General features: G+C 38.1%; 1 protein-coding gene across 6 annotated transcripts in view; it reads left to right on the plus strand.

Annotated features, from left to right (window-relative positions):
• Positions 1-13,463, plus strand: part of KIF21A (kinesin family member 21A) — a 93,467-nt gene extending 80,004 nt beyond the window's left edge. For all 6 annotated transcript variants that reach the window (XM_075024886.1, XM_075024881.1, XM_075024884.1 and 3 more), the window contains 7 exons: positions 265-401; positions 2,898-3,078; positions 3,451-3,615; positions 4,286-4,403; positions 6,754-6,924; positions 9,906-10,105; positions 12,162-13,463. In XM_075024886.1, coding sequence (XP_074880987.1) covers positions 265-401; positions 2,898-3,078; positions 3,451-3,615; positions 4,286-4,403; positions 6,754-6,924; positions 9,906-10,105; positions 12,162-12,255 — 1,066 coding nt within the window. In that variant the 3' untranslated portion in view covers positions 12,256-13,463. The remainder of the gene's footprint in view (positions 1-264; positions 402-2,897; positions 3,079-3,450; positions 3,616-4,285; positions 4,404-6,753; positions 6,925-9,905; positions 10,106-12,161) is intronic.
• The last annotated feature ends 399 nt before the right edge of the window (positions 13,464-13,862 follow it).

Genomic DNA, 13,862 nt, shown 5'->3' on the forward strand with positions numbered 1-13,862 from the left:
AGACTTTCTCATGTGCACAACATTCAGCATCTTGTCCTTTTTTCATTTGTTTGGTTTCATATGTGATTTCCTTTAACTGATAGTCCAGAGTTGGCACTTGTTGAAGCTAAATAGTAAAAATCCTCACATAGTTTATGAAAGGCATTCAGCTGTTCTGCCGTCACATGTAAGAAAATTAGATTAACCTTTTTCCTTACATTTAAGTAAATTAATTTTATCTGTGTCTATTACTATGTCCATCTCACATTCTCTTCTTTCCTTTAGGGGGATAATTAACCCATTCCCTGTTTCAAAATGTATCCGATCATCCCCGCTTCAGTGTATTTATACAGCTGAAGGACATACCAAGGCTGTGCTTTGTGTTGATGCAACTGATGACCTTCTCTTCACTGGATCTAAAGGTTGGGCAAGCTCCATGCATCTGTGCTGCCTACAGAGGCTGCTTTGACAACTTGTGGTATTGTGAAATTCTCAGTTTGTGCTTAGTGCTGTAAACACAGTGGAAAATTGTGAGGATCCATTTTGCAACATAAGCTGAAGAAGGATTTACAGTAATTATCTACACGTTTTTAATTCCAATGTGTACTATTTGGCTGTTTATTTGTAGTGGAAAAAGTAACTATCAAGAATAACACTAATATTTGTTGAGTGATATGATGGAACCAATCATGGTAACATGTGCATACATGGTGTGCAATGCAAACTAATAGCCTCAGAGTAGGTGTAGAGGTGGGAATTAGCACATCTTTGGCTGTGCTACCTACAGAGGTTGAATAGAGTCTCCATGCCATAGCTGATTCTTCAAGTAGAGCTAAGGACATTTTCTGCTTCCCCTGTGGGTCTTGTTGCTTGTGCCTTATAGGCATAAGAATTGTATGGCTGTTGTGGAAGAGGCCAGATTTTTAGTAGTCACTAAATTCCTTACTGGATGGTGCAGTCAGTCTCTGAACTCTTCAAGCTTGTAGAAGCAGTGTTTTGGAAGAAAACATTTTCCTCCTGTCTTTGGTGTGACTTTCCATTGTAATCACTTAGTTTGGCTTGAAGATAACATAACCAGATCTCAGTGGTTATTTTTCATGAACACCCTTTTTAATATTGCTCAAAAGTGATTTTTGTGTGGTTTTTCTCTGGGCCTTTTCCTATACAGCACTTATGGTAAAGGACTTGCTATATTTTTAGTTCTGCAGCTGAAACTGTGGCAGACTCTATTTTTTTTTCTCCAAAATAAAACTTGTGTGATAATCTGGGATTTTTTTTTTTTTTCCTTATTTTCTTCAAGTATCAAATCTAAGGTGAACTAGAGTGGTGGCTGGGAAGACATTAAAACCTACTGACAGGGAGACTCTCCTTTCCACTAGTTCACATAGCAAATAGACTCTGAAATTTCAGGGCATCCTTTTTTTTCCCTATATTAACATAGAGATAACCCCATCAGATGCAGGTCTTCTACTGGTAATATTCAGGTATGGTTTCTGTGGTTATTCTACTAGCTGGCTGTTAAAAATACAGAGACACACTTTTACAGTGAATTGGCAAACTTTCACCTTATAAGTTTAAGCCAATGTTTCAGCATTTGTGCAAGTGTATACAAATGCAAAAAAGGACATATATATAGTTTTTGTAAACATTGCTTAGTTGATTTGTATTGAGATCTTTTTAATTTAGTGGCTATGTGGGGAAAAAAGACTTTTTGGATTTTTTTATTTTACATCTAGGTTTGTGTTCTAAAGGTGGGGTTTTGGTGGTTTTTTTTTGTTTGTTTTGGTTTTGTTTTGTTTAACATGTGGACGCTTGTAGATGTAAATATTTGCTCTTTCTTGTCATATGCTACATTCCCATACTTATGGAAGAATTTTTCCTCTGTATATATTTGGAGGGGAAAAGTTTACAAAGTACACGTGTACTCAAGAGTGTACACAGCTGTTTGTTTAAATAAGGTTAAATCTTTTGGAAATTGTTGCTGAAGCAGAAAGTCTCAGCTCACTGATATCATGTAACACCTAGCAGCGAGTGCCAGTTCAGGAATGCCAGTAAGCTTTCAGGTGTATTGTGGATATTGGGCTTTGGTCTTGATAGTTGGTATTATTAAAGTGGCTGACAGTTCTTGGTATACTTACCTTCTTCATGTTTTTATAACTGTCTACACATGAAGCTTTCTCTTCATCCTCCCAGTGCTTATTCTGGTAAAAATGCACTTCTAAAATATATGGAGTTATAGAGACATGGTACAACAAGGAAAGTTTCCTGTGTTCTTTATTTGTGTTGCCAAAATTCTTGAAAACTTCTATGCTTTGGGATTTTAGTACACAAAAGGTCACAGTATTTAAATTTCTCTGCTACTGAGTGAAAACAGTGACTAAAGCACTTACACTGGGATTTTCAGAGGATCCTACAGCACTCAATAGTTTGGATCACTTCTTACCTTTGTAGGGTTTTTTTGTGGCAGTCAGCACTGTCATGCTGAGCCTCAAAGCCCCTCCTGAACTATGTTCTTGATGAAGAATTCTTGAATTAAAAACTGGATTCTTCTCTTGATCTGTCATCATCCAAACTTTACAGCCTCTAAACTGTCTGTATCTTCACTTTCCTTGAGATGGAATTCTATCCTTTTAAAATGCTGTGGGAGCTAATATGCATGTCTTGAACGCACAACATTTAATGATTAACCTTGCTTAGTTTTGATGATGGTAGATGATGCCCATGTGTATTCTTTAAGACCTGTTTAATTTAGCTGTTTTTCTGCAGTGCCTACCTAAATGGAGGGATATGTATGAGTGCAAATGAATGCATGTACTTTTTTTTTTTTAAATTAACTGAGTTTTGGAAAAACATGATTTTTTTTTCCCCTGTTTGTTTTTTTAATTATTCTTTTCCCCTTTTAATTTGTCTTTATTTAGATCGTACCTGTAAAGTCTGGAATCTGGTAACTGGACAAGAGATTATGTCTCTAGGGGGTCATCCAAATAATGTTGTTTCCATAAAATATTGCAACTACACTAGCCTGGTGTTCACAGTCTCAACCTCCTATATCAAGGTGTGGGACATCAGAGATTCGGCTAAGTGTATTCGGACATTGACGTAAGTATACTAAACCTCAAATGCCAAGAGTTTAAATGAGTTTTAATTTTAGATAAATTTTATTCTATTTAATTCAATAGTGCAGTACAGTGTAATTCAAGTACACTGTTTTCTGAGGCTGGAAGCTTTCCTTATGTGTTCAGACTAAGTCAGTATGGGGTACTGGTAATATGTGGAAACACAAACCAATTTGCATTCATGCCTATGGTGTTTTATCAAATGTTCAGTATTCATAACTGGCTTATAGTCTTTTTGCTCAGGTAAACAGGTTTGTTTTTAAACAGTGTGCAAAGTAGGGAGAACATAATGTAGAGTTTGTTTTTGTTTTTTGTTTTTTTTTTCCTTTTCCTGCTCCTTCCTCCTTGTACTCAGGTCTTCAGGCCAAGCGATGCCTGGTGATGTGTGTTCAGGAAGTACTAACAGAACAGTCACTATCCCAGCTGGAGAGAACCAGATCAATCAGATTGCACTAAATCCAACTGGCACATTCCTCTATGCAGCTGCTGGAAACTCAGTGAGGATGTGGGACCTGAAAAGGTACTGAACACCAGTAGAAGAGAATGTTGTTTAGGTGCTTACATGTGCATATGAAACAAAGTGTTTCCTGTTTATGGTAATGTCCATAACCTGGGCAAAATATGAGGAAGATATGTATCAAATAATCCATACTGTGGTGGTTACTGAGATAATGGAGGTGCTCATGATTTCCTCATGTGTTAAGGTTATGGTGAATTTTTTTCAGTAAAAATGATTGGAAAAACCCAAGGTTTTGTTTAAGACAGGCATTATAAAACAGACTCTTGTAAGGTGACAGATGCATGAATCCTGACTAGTAAGTGTAGATGAAATGATGAAAACCAATTGATGTAATGTAATATAATGTGGGACTGCAATAGTCACACTATAATAGCACTTTTCCAAACAGAACCTGCACCCAAAGAGTGTGTTCAAAATACAGATGTACTTTGAGGGGTCTGATTTGTCTTTATCTTTAAATTTTTTAATTCTCATTTTACATAAATAGAAACTTTTGTTTACTTTTAACATTTACACTCTATTGCTCATATCCATGGATATGTAAACCAGAGGATGAATAGTGAAGACACAGGGGAAAATAAAAAGATCCATTCTGGCAGAAACTGTGCTACAAACTGTATTGGATATATGGAAAAATAACAAACCTTCATTTCTTCTCTTATTCTTGAAGATTTCAGTCTACAGGAAAGCTAACTGGTCACCAGGGTCCTGTAATGTGCCTTACTGTAGATCGAATTTCCAACGGACAAGATCTTATTGTCACTGGTTCAAAGGATCATTATATAAAGGTAAACCATTAGTATTTGCTTATTTATTTTAACTCTTTACATCAGCATGGGATGCAGGCTTCAGCAGAAGCGACTTACATCTCCATATCTGAAATGTGATACCCAAGATGGAAATTCTTTCGTCAGTTATAGATTATGAGTAATGTTCAGTCTTAATAAATGCTTATCACTTCAGTGCTATTTTTATTTCATGATGGAACATGGATGGATGGTTGCCCAGCCTATTTGGTGTATTCATTAGCACACAGGTTGCTCTGAGTTGTGTTCAAAGCACAGCCAGTGGTGTTACAATACTATCCTGCTTCTTGGCATTGTGATTAATTCACTCAAGGATAGGGAATTTTTTCTTTTTTTTGGAGGGGCGGGGGTGGTGGTTCTGTTTTGAGGGTCTTTTTCTGCTCTGCTCTTCTCTGCTCTTCATTCTTTTTTCGTCCCATTCAGCCAGGGGGCATTTGAACCCATGAGCTCCCATTTCTCAGAGCTATGCCCAAACCACCGGACTGTGGGAACTATACATCTTCCCCATAAAGCTGACCCTCACACTGCAAAGAACATGTGATTCATGAGACCAAAGACAGAATGAGCAAGATATGTTAGCTTGTTATGAGGGGATATCCTTTGTCCTGGTCCTATACTTCTCACACACTGGAAAAAGTGTATAAACACATCTGGGAGTGGAGCAGGAGCCAGAACTTGAGTGAGCTTTCTCACTGAGCTAGGCTTTCTCTCTTATATCCTGCAATTCTTGATGCTTGGCTGCGTGCTGGGCCAGCCTCAGAAGACAGCCTGGGAGGTGAGTGCATAGCTTGATGGTTTGGGTTGTGGATTTGAATCCTATCAGCAACCCCTGTGGTTAGAGGCCAGAGGATACTTAGGCAGTAAAGGCACTCTACTTCTCTGCACAGTTCAGAATATTGAGTTAGTTAGGAGCTACCATCCTGGCACAGTAATGAGTGCAGAACCTCAGTGGGTACAACAGGATGTGATCACGTAATGCAAGTTTGTCATCCTACCAACTCATGTGACAGGCAAGGACGTGAAAGGGCATTTGGAAGAACATAGCTGTCAACAGTCAGAGAAGTTTATCTGCCATTCTTGTGGGCTCCCTTGCTGTGAGCAGGCTACATAAATCCTTATGAGGCTGCCTGTTTCTTGACTTGCACAACTAGAATATCCAGGGATATTTTGGCCATGTCTATATGCTGCAGAGTATTGTGTGTTCTGCAAGGTAAGTGTGTCCATAATTGTCAAGCCACTTCGATTAGTACAAAGGGTCTGTATGTGTATGGTCAATGCAGCAGTTTGGGAATTCTCAGTGCTTCTGCACATGGGTAGGTCCCCTGGGGTAGTAGGTCTGGTCACAGATACTGGTTTCCCCTGCCATTGGAAACTACTGTCTTGTCTACTGAGCCAGCAATATTAGTCACCTCAGTCCAAGTGCTTAATTTTTCTGGTATATCATTGAACTTTTTTGTTACAACTGGAACTGACGCATGTTAATTGAACGCAGTAACTTTTAAAATCCCTTAAGCTCACGTAAGGTATTCTTTTATACTGCCAAGCTCTCCCATTTTTACTGCTAAGCTTATTCATTTTAAAAGGTCAATGAAGAGCAAATAATAGAGGATGAAGCCTGATATTTGCTTGTGAAACAGAGGTAGTAGTTTAAAAAGTTACGGCTCATCTGTTCCTCTTCAGCTCAGTCTAACTGGATGGGTTCTGGCTCCCTACAATACAAAATAAAATAGGGTTGCTTACACTGCTGCTCTAGGGACAAAGACCTGATGGGACTGATTATGCCTTAAATTGTTAAAATGGCCTCACTTAAAGAATCTGATTTAAGACCCCATTCTTGGAGCACAGTCAAGGAAAGCGGTGCATCTAGTCCATGGAAAGCATCAGCATGTAATGGTATGTAACCCCTGCCAAAACACCTTGTCCAGAAAAATGTATTAATGCCTCTTCCTGCAGCTGCCTGTGCAATTCGCCCAGCCTGAGTCACGTTTCCCATACTCACTCATGAACTTTGTTTCTCTAGCCCACCACATGGTGTATATACAGGCTCTTCCTTGTGAAGATATTGTGTATTTCATAACCAAGCAGTAGCACTTCTGCCCAGAGCAGTCTTCTCTGAAGTCAGTGAAGCATTCCTGCTTCAGGCAAGAGGTAGAAGAGAAAGGAGTGGTTGTGGTAGAATAATTCTGTCAAATGTACATCATTATACAGTAGTCTGTGATAAGACTTTCCAAGTTTTTCCCCTGAAGTTATTTGCTTCATGTCTTCCAAGCTGGTTAGATGGCAGATAATTTTGCGTAACATATTTGATTATTTATTTATGTATTTATTTTAGATGTTCGATGTGACTGAAGGGGCTCTTGGAAGTGTAAGCCCCACACACAATTTTGAACCTCCTCATTATGATGGCATTGAAGCACTTGCTATTATGGGAGACAACCTTTTTAGTGGATCCAGAGATAATGGAATTAAGAAATGGGATTTGGCTCAAAAAGACCTTCTTCAGGTAATGGAAAAAATCATGCGGCTAATGTGACAGTCATGCTGTAGAACTGTTTCCAGGCTGTGTAAATGTTCAGGCCCATACAATGACTATTCACTTTGATACTGATGTTTTTAGTAGGGAAGACACAGAGCACTGACTAAGAAAGAAATTGATAATGTACTTGATCTTTACACTAGGAATGCAGTTGCTGTTCTTTTCAGTGGATGTAGGTCAGGAAATTCTGATGAAGTGGTTAGCCCTCTATTTGAGCTCTGAGTATGTGGGGTTTGTTTTTTTGCTTTGGAATAAAGGCAGCACTTGCCTTCTCTGTGATTGGAACAATAGGATATCATCCTTGTCATTGACAAGTTGGTAAATTTTGGACTGGGAACTTGTTAATGACAAACAATGCTTTGGATCAGGCTACAGAATATTTTCTTGTGAAGGGAGTTTACAACCTACCTCACTCCACCCAGTCTTTTTTCTAAAAAGCTTGCTCCTTAGATCCCCATTTATCTTGTTATACAATGCATATGTTACGTAGTGTATACAGCACACACCTAATAATCTGTTTGCTGTTAGAACATATTTGCTGTAAATATTCATTGTTTAAAAAAAAAAAAAAAAAGGCAGGGGGGGCAGCAAAAAGGACCTCAAATCCAGGCAAACTTTAAAGTTTCATTGTAATTTGTTTGACATGGAGAACTTTGATTTTTGGCTACTTTCTATAAGCTAGGTCTTAAAAGAGGTTGTTGAGGTAGAGATACAGTTATTTGAGACTGTGTGAGAAATGGAAGGCAGTAAAAAAATGCCAGAAGTTACTGCTGGTTTTGCACAGATCTGGTTAGATACCAATCATTTAATAATTTTTGGAGGGAGGAGGAGCATGTCTTTTATGTGCATTTAATGTGCAGGCTGATAGTGAGGAAACAAATAGAATATTAAAGTTTTGGGACATGAGAGAATAATGGACTAGTCACCTTGAGAAGAAAATTTCCATATGGACATACTTAGTATTCCATAAATATACAGACTTACTTGATCTTCTTTCAAAATTGTCTGGTTGGGTGCCAGTTCCTTTTCAGAATGCTACTAAGACTTCACAGTTAAAATAAGGATTTAGAAATTCAGCTTCTTACAGAAAATCTTCACTTGGCCATATTGGGACATCAAGCCTCATATCTGTCTGTCTAGGGAAATGTACTAAGCAGCTTGTTAGCAAAAACAGGAGGACCACAGGACCAGGAAAGATTTTGTATTCTCAGAATGACTTTATTAAAGTTGTAAGAAGCGTCTTCACTCTTGCATTTTAGGCTCATTAAAATATTATGCAATATGCATTTTTGGTGTTGCAATGAATTTAACATCAGAAAGAATATGGTGGCAGGGTTGAAGTAGTATGTAACAATGCACTAGTTGTATTCCTTATTTTTCTTTTGGCATATGTGCATTTCATAATTTCTATACTTCATGTTCCCCTGTTTGTTTGTTGGTATTAAAAGTAGAACTTAATAAAAATGATCTCACGCTTCCTTCTTTCTTTTTATTTCTGTAAAATGTTGTGTATTTTTCAAGGAGGTGAGACTAAAGCATTTGAGAAAACAATATAGGTAATTTTTATTCACTGTCTTTTTAGGGAATGAAGAAAAGTGCTGTTACTTTTGCCAATCATGGGGTAATTCAGGGTGAAAGGGCCCACTGGAGGTCACATAGCGCAAAGTTGGCCCGCTGGTCCAAGCAAGACCAACTTTGTAGTTAGGTCTGGTTACTCAAGAGTTTTCAAAAATCTCCAAGGTCACAGGTTGCACAGCTGCTCTCGGTGACCCACTGCACTCCTTAAACTACTCTTGTATGAATTTCCCCCCCACTCATCCAGTCAGAATTTCTGTTGGTGTGTACCCTTGACTATTCTAGATGAAGGAAAAAGAATAAACAAACCTGAAACAGAGCTGAGCTGCTTTAAAGTATGAATGTTATATTTCAACAGAGCTCCTGGTTTGGCATATATTTGTTAAACAAGTCTGATCCTCTATAACTGATGAAAATCACTTAACAAACATGCTATTCAAAAGAATTTGGATATCATCTACTTTACTTGGTGCGATACATCCCAAGCCACAAAACATGCTGTTACAAAGTTAAGATTTATAAGAACCACTCTCCCTCTTGGTTTCATGAAGTGCTGCAGGACCAGACCACCACTGTTGTGATAGCAGTGTATATTATAGATAAAATGACAAGATGATCCTAGAAAGCTGAATGTATTCTGTAATATGAGAAAGGCAGCAAAGCAAAGCCATTACTACCGAACTGAACTGGAGAAGAGCCAGTCTTGGTCCCCTTAAAAGACAGCAAACTTGGGCTATTATTTCCCCAGTGTTAGTACCAAATGGATGTTGTTCTCAGCTGGTCTGCGCAGCATTTTGCTTTCTGAATTAGCAGTAAAATGCTAGTATCCTTCCTCAATAAAGAATTAATGTATTTTTGTTAAGTGCTACATCACAAAATCAATTTATAATGTGTAATGGGAAAAGAAGAAAGGAGGAAGGCAAATAGAGAAACAGCTTCTGTCTCCCTGGTGTATTTTTTGAGCAGTATTTTGGATTTTCTTTTTATGTGTTTTATAACTTGAAATATATACAGAAACCATATGTTCAAATATGCATTCAAATATGCCTTTGAACATACACAGATTTAGTATTATCCTAAATTAATTTCTGTTCCATGCCCAGTCAGGTGTACATATTGGATTTTCTTCTTGTTTTGCAGTACTATTTCACAAAGAGAAACAAACTTGTGGTATAGAAGTAGCCACAGTGAAGATAGCACCCTCCTTGCTCTGAAGAAGGAGAAGCCACGGTGCTGGGATATACCCAGAGTCGAGTAGCGAATCTACTGTAGGACCGGAATGAGACTTAGAACTTGGGATTTTTCCATTTCTGTGCTTGTTCCCCTAGAATTTTTTGCAGCCCTGTGAGACTTGCCTGCCTTCTCTTTTTCAGCAAGTTCCTAATGCTCATAAAGACTGGGTGTGTGCTCTTGGCCTGGTACCTGGCGCTCCGGTTCTGCTCAGTGGCTGCAGAGGAGGCACCCTCAAGCTCTGGAATGTGGATACCTTTGCACCCACTGGGGAGATGAAGGGACATGACAGTCCTATAAATGCAATCTGCACCAACTCCAGCCAGATTTTCACAGCAGCAGAGTGAGTTTTTCTTCTCCATTAATCTTCCTTTTTCATAGGTCCTGGTAGAATTCTGTCCATGCAAAATACATTTAAGAGATCTTCAGTTGTGTAAGTCACTTCATAGCAAGCATGGGGAGACATGGCCCATGCCCTTAAATGCTAATAATCTACTGCAGTGATTTCCAAAGTGGGGGGCATGCACCCTATGGGATGCACAACATGATCCATTGGGGCATGGGAAGAAAATATTAAAAGTTCAGTAGTACATGTATATAACTTGTAAATGAATAAATACACATGGGAGTGTGTGCTCAAAAATATTTTAGTGGTAGGGGTGCATGATCAGAGAAGTTTGGAGACCACTGATCTACAGGATGGTGGGGAGAATTTGGCAATAGTTCAGAACTTTACCAGCTTGTCTCTGCAGTCGGGCTGTTTACTGCTAGGACTGATTCCTGACCTGTGGGAATTTTTCTAAAGCCATGGTATGTGATTGTTTTTCGGTTTTGGGGTTTGGTTTTTTGTTGGTGGTGGTTTTGTTTGTTTTTAAGCACTGGTGTATAGCAGAAGCTTTGCAAGCTGTCCTACTGTCCTTTAAACACCTTGATTTGGATATTTGCTTCCTCAGTAAAAGTGAGAAAATTGAGTACCTGAAATCTCAGGGGACTTGACCAAGAGAAATACCTTATTCTGGAGAAAGTGTAGGAGATCCTCTAAGCAGAACCCGCTTAGTGGCATAGTCTGAGCACAGGAGCTGTGAAAGCTGTCATGTTACCTTCTAGTGCCAATCATGGAAGCTTCTGACCTTCTGAATTGAAAGCAGGTCTTTCTGAATCAACGCAGGATTTCAATGTTACCAAGTTTCCACGTTTGGTGGCCAATTTTCTTTTTAAGCATTAATAGACAGGGATAGAGATGTCAAAGCTTTTGTCTCTGCCTAAAGATTATTAATGTTTAGAACATACATGCACCTGAAATTTATTGTTTTATTACTAGTAAAAGAAAATCACAGTCTTTTGGCTCTTGTAATATTGTGGTGAAGGTCTACAGAATTTAGGGTATTCCTGACAATTTACAGTGAAGTGAAGGCTTGAGTCAGAAAACCTCTATACTGTGATAGTCTGTCCTGACTGCTGCCTGCTGGCTGTTTTTGGGGGCATTATAAGGAATACATGAGTCAATGTTTGCTAGTCACATAACTCAATGTTTTTGAGAAATTCATGACTTCTCTTGCACAGGATAAATTGCTGTTGAACAAGACTAATTCTTTATTTTACTTTTTAATTATGATAATAGTTTTGTAACATATACCATGTGATACTTTACTTACACATACTTTAAAATTGTGTAAATAGCGATTGTTGCCAAAAGTACAGAACTATAGCTTGCCTCTCCTGGGCTTCTGAACACTAGCTCACTGGTGTATGCTTTCCAGCACCTGGCAAAGGGTTTTGGTTTTTTTGTGGGGGGGATTAGGACTCTGTATCATTGTGGTTCTGGGCTTTTTTTACCTTTTCTTATTATAGACTGGCATCTCTCAGGCAAATGGAGCAAATTTCAGGTCCTGTTTCATTTTAATCTGTTATAACTTTTCATGCTGTTTTAATGGCAGGAAGTAGTCTTGTCCTATTGAGTCTGTCTCTAATTCTGTAGCACACTGCCTCTTTGCCTGTGGTCTACTGAGTTGCAAATAGCTACATGATGGAAGCTCTTCCCTGATGTCAGTCTACTTAAGCCTATTACCATTAGCTGTATTTTTAAAAATTAAGTAATAGCAGAGTAGGATTTTACTTTCCTTAGACATATAATCTTTATATTTGCCTACATGGTCAAAGGTAGTAGCCAGTGCTGTGATAAGGTTAGAGAATCTTAAATGTTGTACATCTTAGATTACAAAGTCTCCTGGAGGTGGAATGACCCTTGCATATCCATTAAGGAAATCTTATTTTGCCAACAATACCTTTCTGAATAAGACATCTGAGCTTTTAAGAAAGCTTCCCTGCCCTCCCCCACCATCTGTCTCCCTCCTCAATTTAATTACCTAGCTCTAATACTGCTTTGTTTTGTTTTTCAGTGACCGGACTGTGAGGATCTGGAAAGCTCGAAATTTAATAGACGGACAGATCTCAGATACAGGAGATGCAAGTGAAGATCTTGCCAGTAATTGAAATGATGGAGATAAATGAATATATTGTTGAATTTGAGGTGCACTCTATGCAGTTTGCTGCATGCTTATTAGGTAAACACTGATGACTGGAATGAACTGACAAATAAGAGTGAACTCTTCTACTAGACCTGCTGTCCTTAAAATATGTACTGTATTTAAGAAAAAAAATAACCTCTTGGTAACATGGTTGTGTCTCAATGGTTACATATATATGTCTATATATTATGGCTGAATTTGTGTGCATATGTAACACTTGCAGTTTAAATTAACTGGAAATCAGTCTTCTCTAATGACCATCTCAAAATTATAGCCTGAAATATATAACAAAAGTGCTCTGCTGTATTTCACTCACAAGTATGATCAGCTGTTTTGCATTTTAGGGTAGCAGGGGAATGATGATGTCCCAGTAATAAGCCTTTGATCACGACAGGCAGTTTCAAGATTCTAAAGGTCACTTACACTGTTGTTAGGAAAGTAGAGTGAATAGAAGATGGGAAGAAGCTGTTAAGGACACATCTATCTGACATGGCTGTATCCTGCTAACAGCGAATGCCATATGGTTTGTGTTAATGTTAGCGTATAATCCTTGTTGACCAAAGTGGTGCAGCTATGTATACTCTGTGCTCAGGACTAGAACTCAAATGCTCATAAATTGCTATGTTTTATTAGTGTTTTGCCTATATTCTGTAATGACTAGGTGTTCTTAATGTCATGACAGAAATATATCTTAATCTATTTTTCTTATGGATTTGTTTCTATCATCTCACATTTTCTTTTTTAAAGCAAAATGTTTTTCCTTTTTATCTAATTTTATATGCTGCTAAATGTATTTTAAATACACTGTTTTGCAAACCTTGGCAGTTACTTTGAGAACTGAACCACCTGTATTGGAAAAGCTGTGTAAATAGATGGTTGTACAAAGAAAATATCTTATCTTGTGCCTGTATGACTTTTAAAGCTCTTAGAGTGTGGATATTGAGGGAGGATGTATAATTTACCCAACTGCTCTGAATATCAATTTGTAAATTCTGGAAATTTTAAAAAATTATGTAGATTCAGATACAGTGTTTGGATATTGAGGGTTTTTTTGTTGTTTTGTTTTTTTTTTTTTTTTTGTCTCCACTCCCCCCTCCACCCCCCCCCCCCCCAAATATCAGTCTGTAAATTATAGCTTATGCAGGTAACACTTAAATAAAGATGTGAATGTGAGCTACTTTTCTTTGCCTTTTTCATCATACTTCCTTATAAAAATTCACTTCCCTTGCAAAGGCCCGAATATAGAATGCATAGTTTTACACAATGCAGTAGAATAGCTTGCTGAGTAATATAGCCCATGAATTGTTCTGGTATCCCATGTCTGTGTTCTTGTTGGCCATTATTTGTATTTTGATAGTATTTAGGAACCCAAGTAGGATTCCCTCATACTAAGTACAGTACAGACTTGAAGCACATGGCTCCTGTTCCTAGGAGATGACAGTTCTTACCTTATCACACATGGTCTGTCAAACAAAGAAAAGTTCTGATGCTTCTTACTGATCTTAGAGGAATTACTTCCTGCTCAGCATAGCTTGAAAGGAGATTAAAATGCATAATGCTTGCGATTTGAGG

The sequence above is a fragment of the Buteo buteo genome, chromosome 4 (assembly GCF_964188355.1).
Source record: "Buteo buteo chromosome 4, bButBut1.hap1.1, whole genome shotgun sequence".
NCBI classification, from domain to species: domain Eukaryota; kingdom Metazoa; phylum Chordata; class Aves; order Accipitriformes; family Accipitridae; genus Buteo; species Buteo buteo.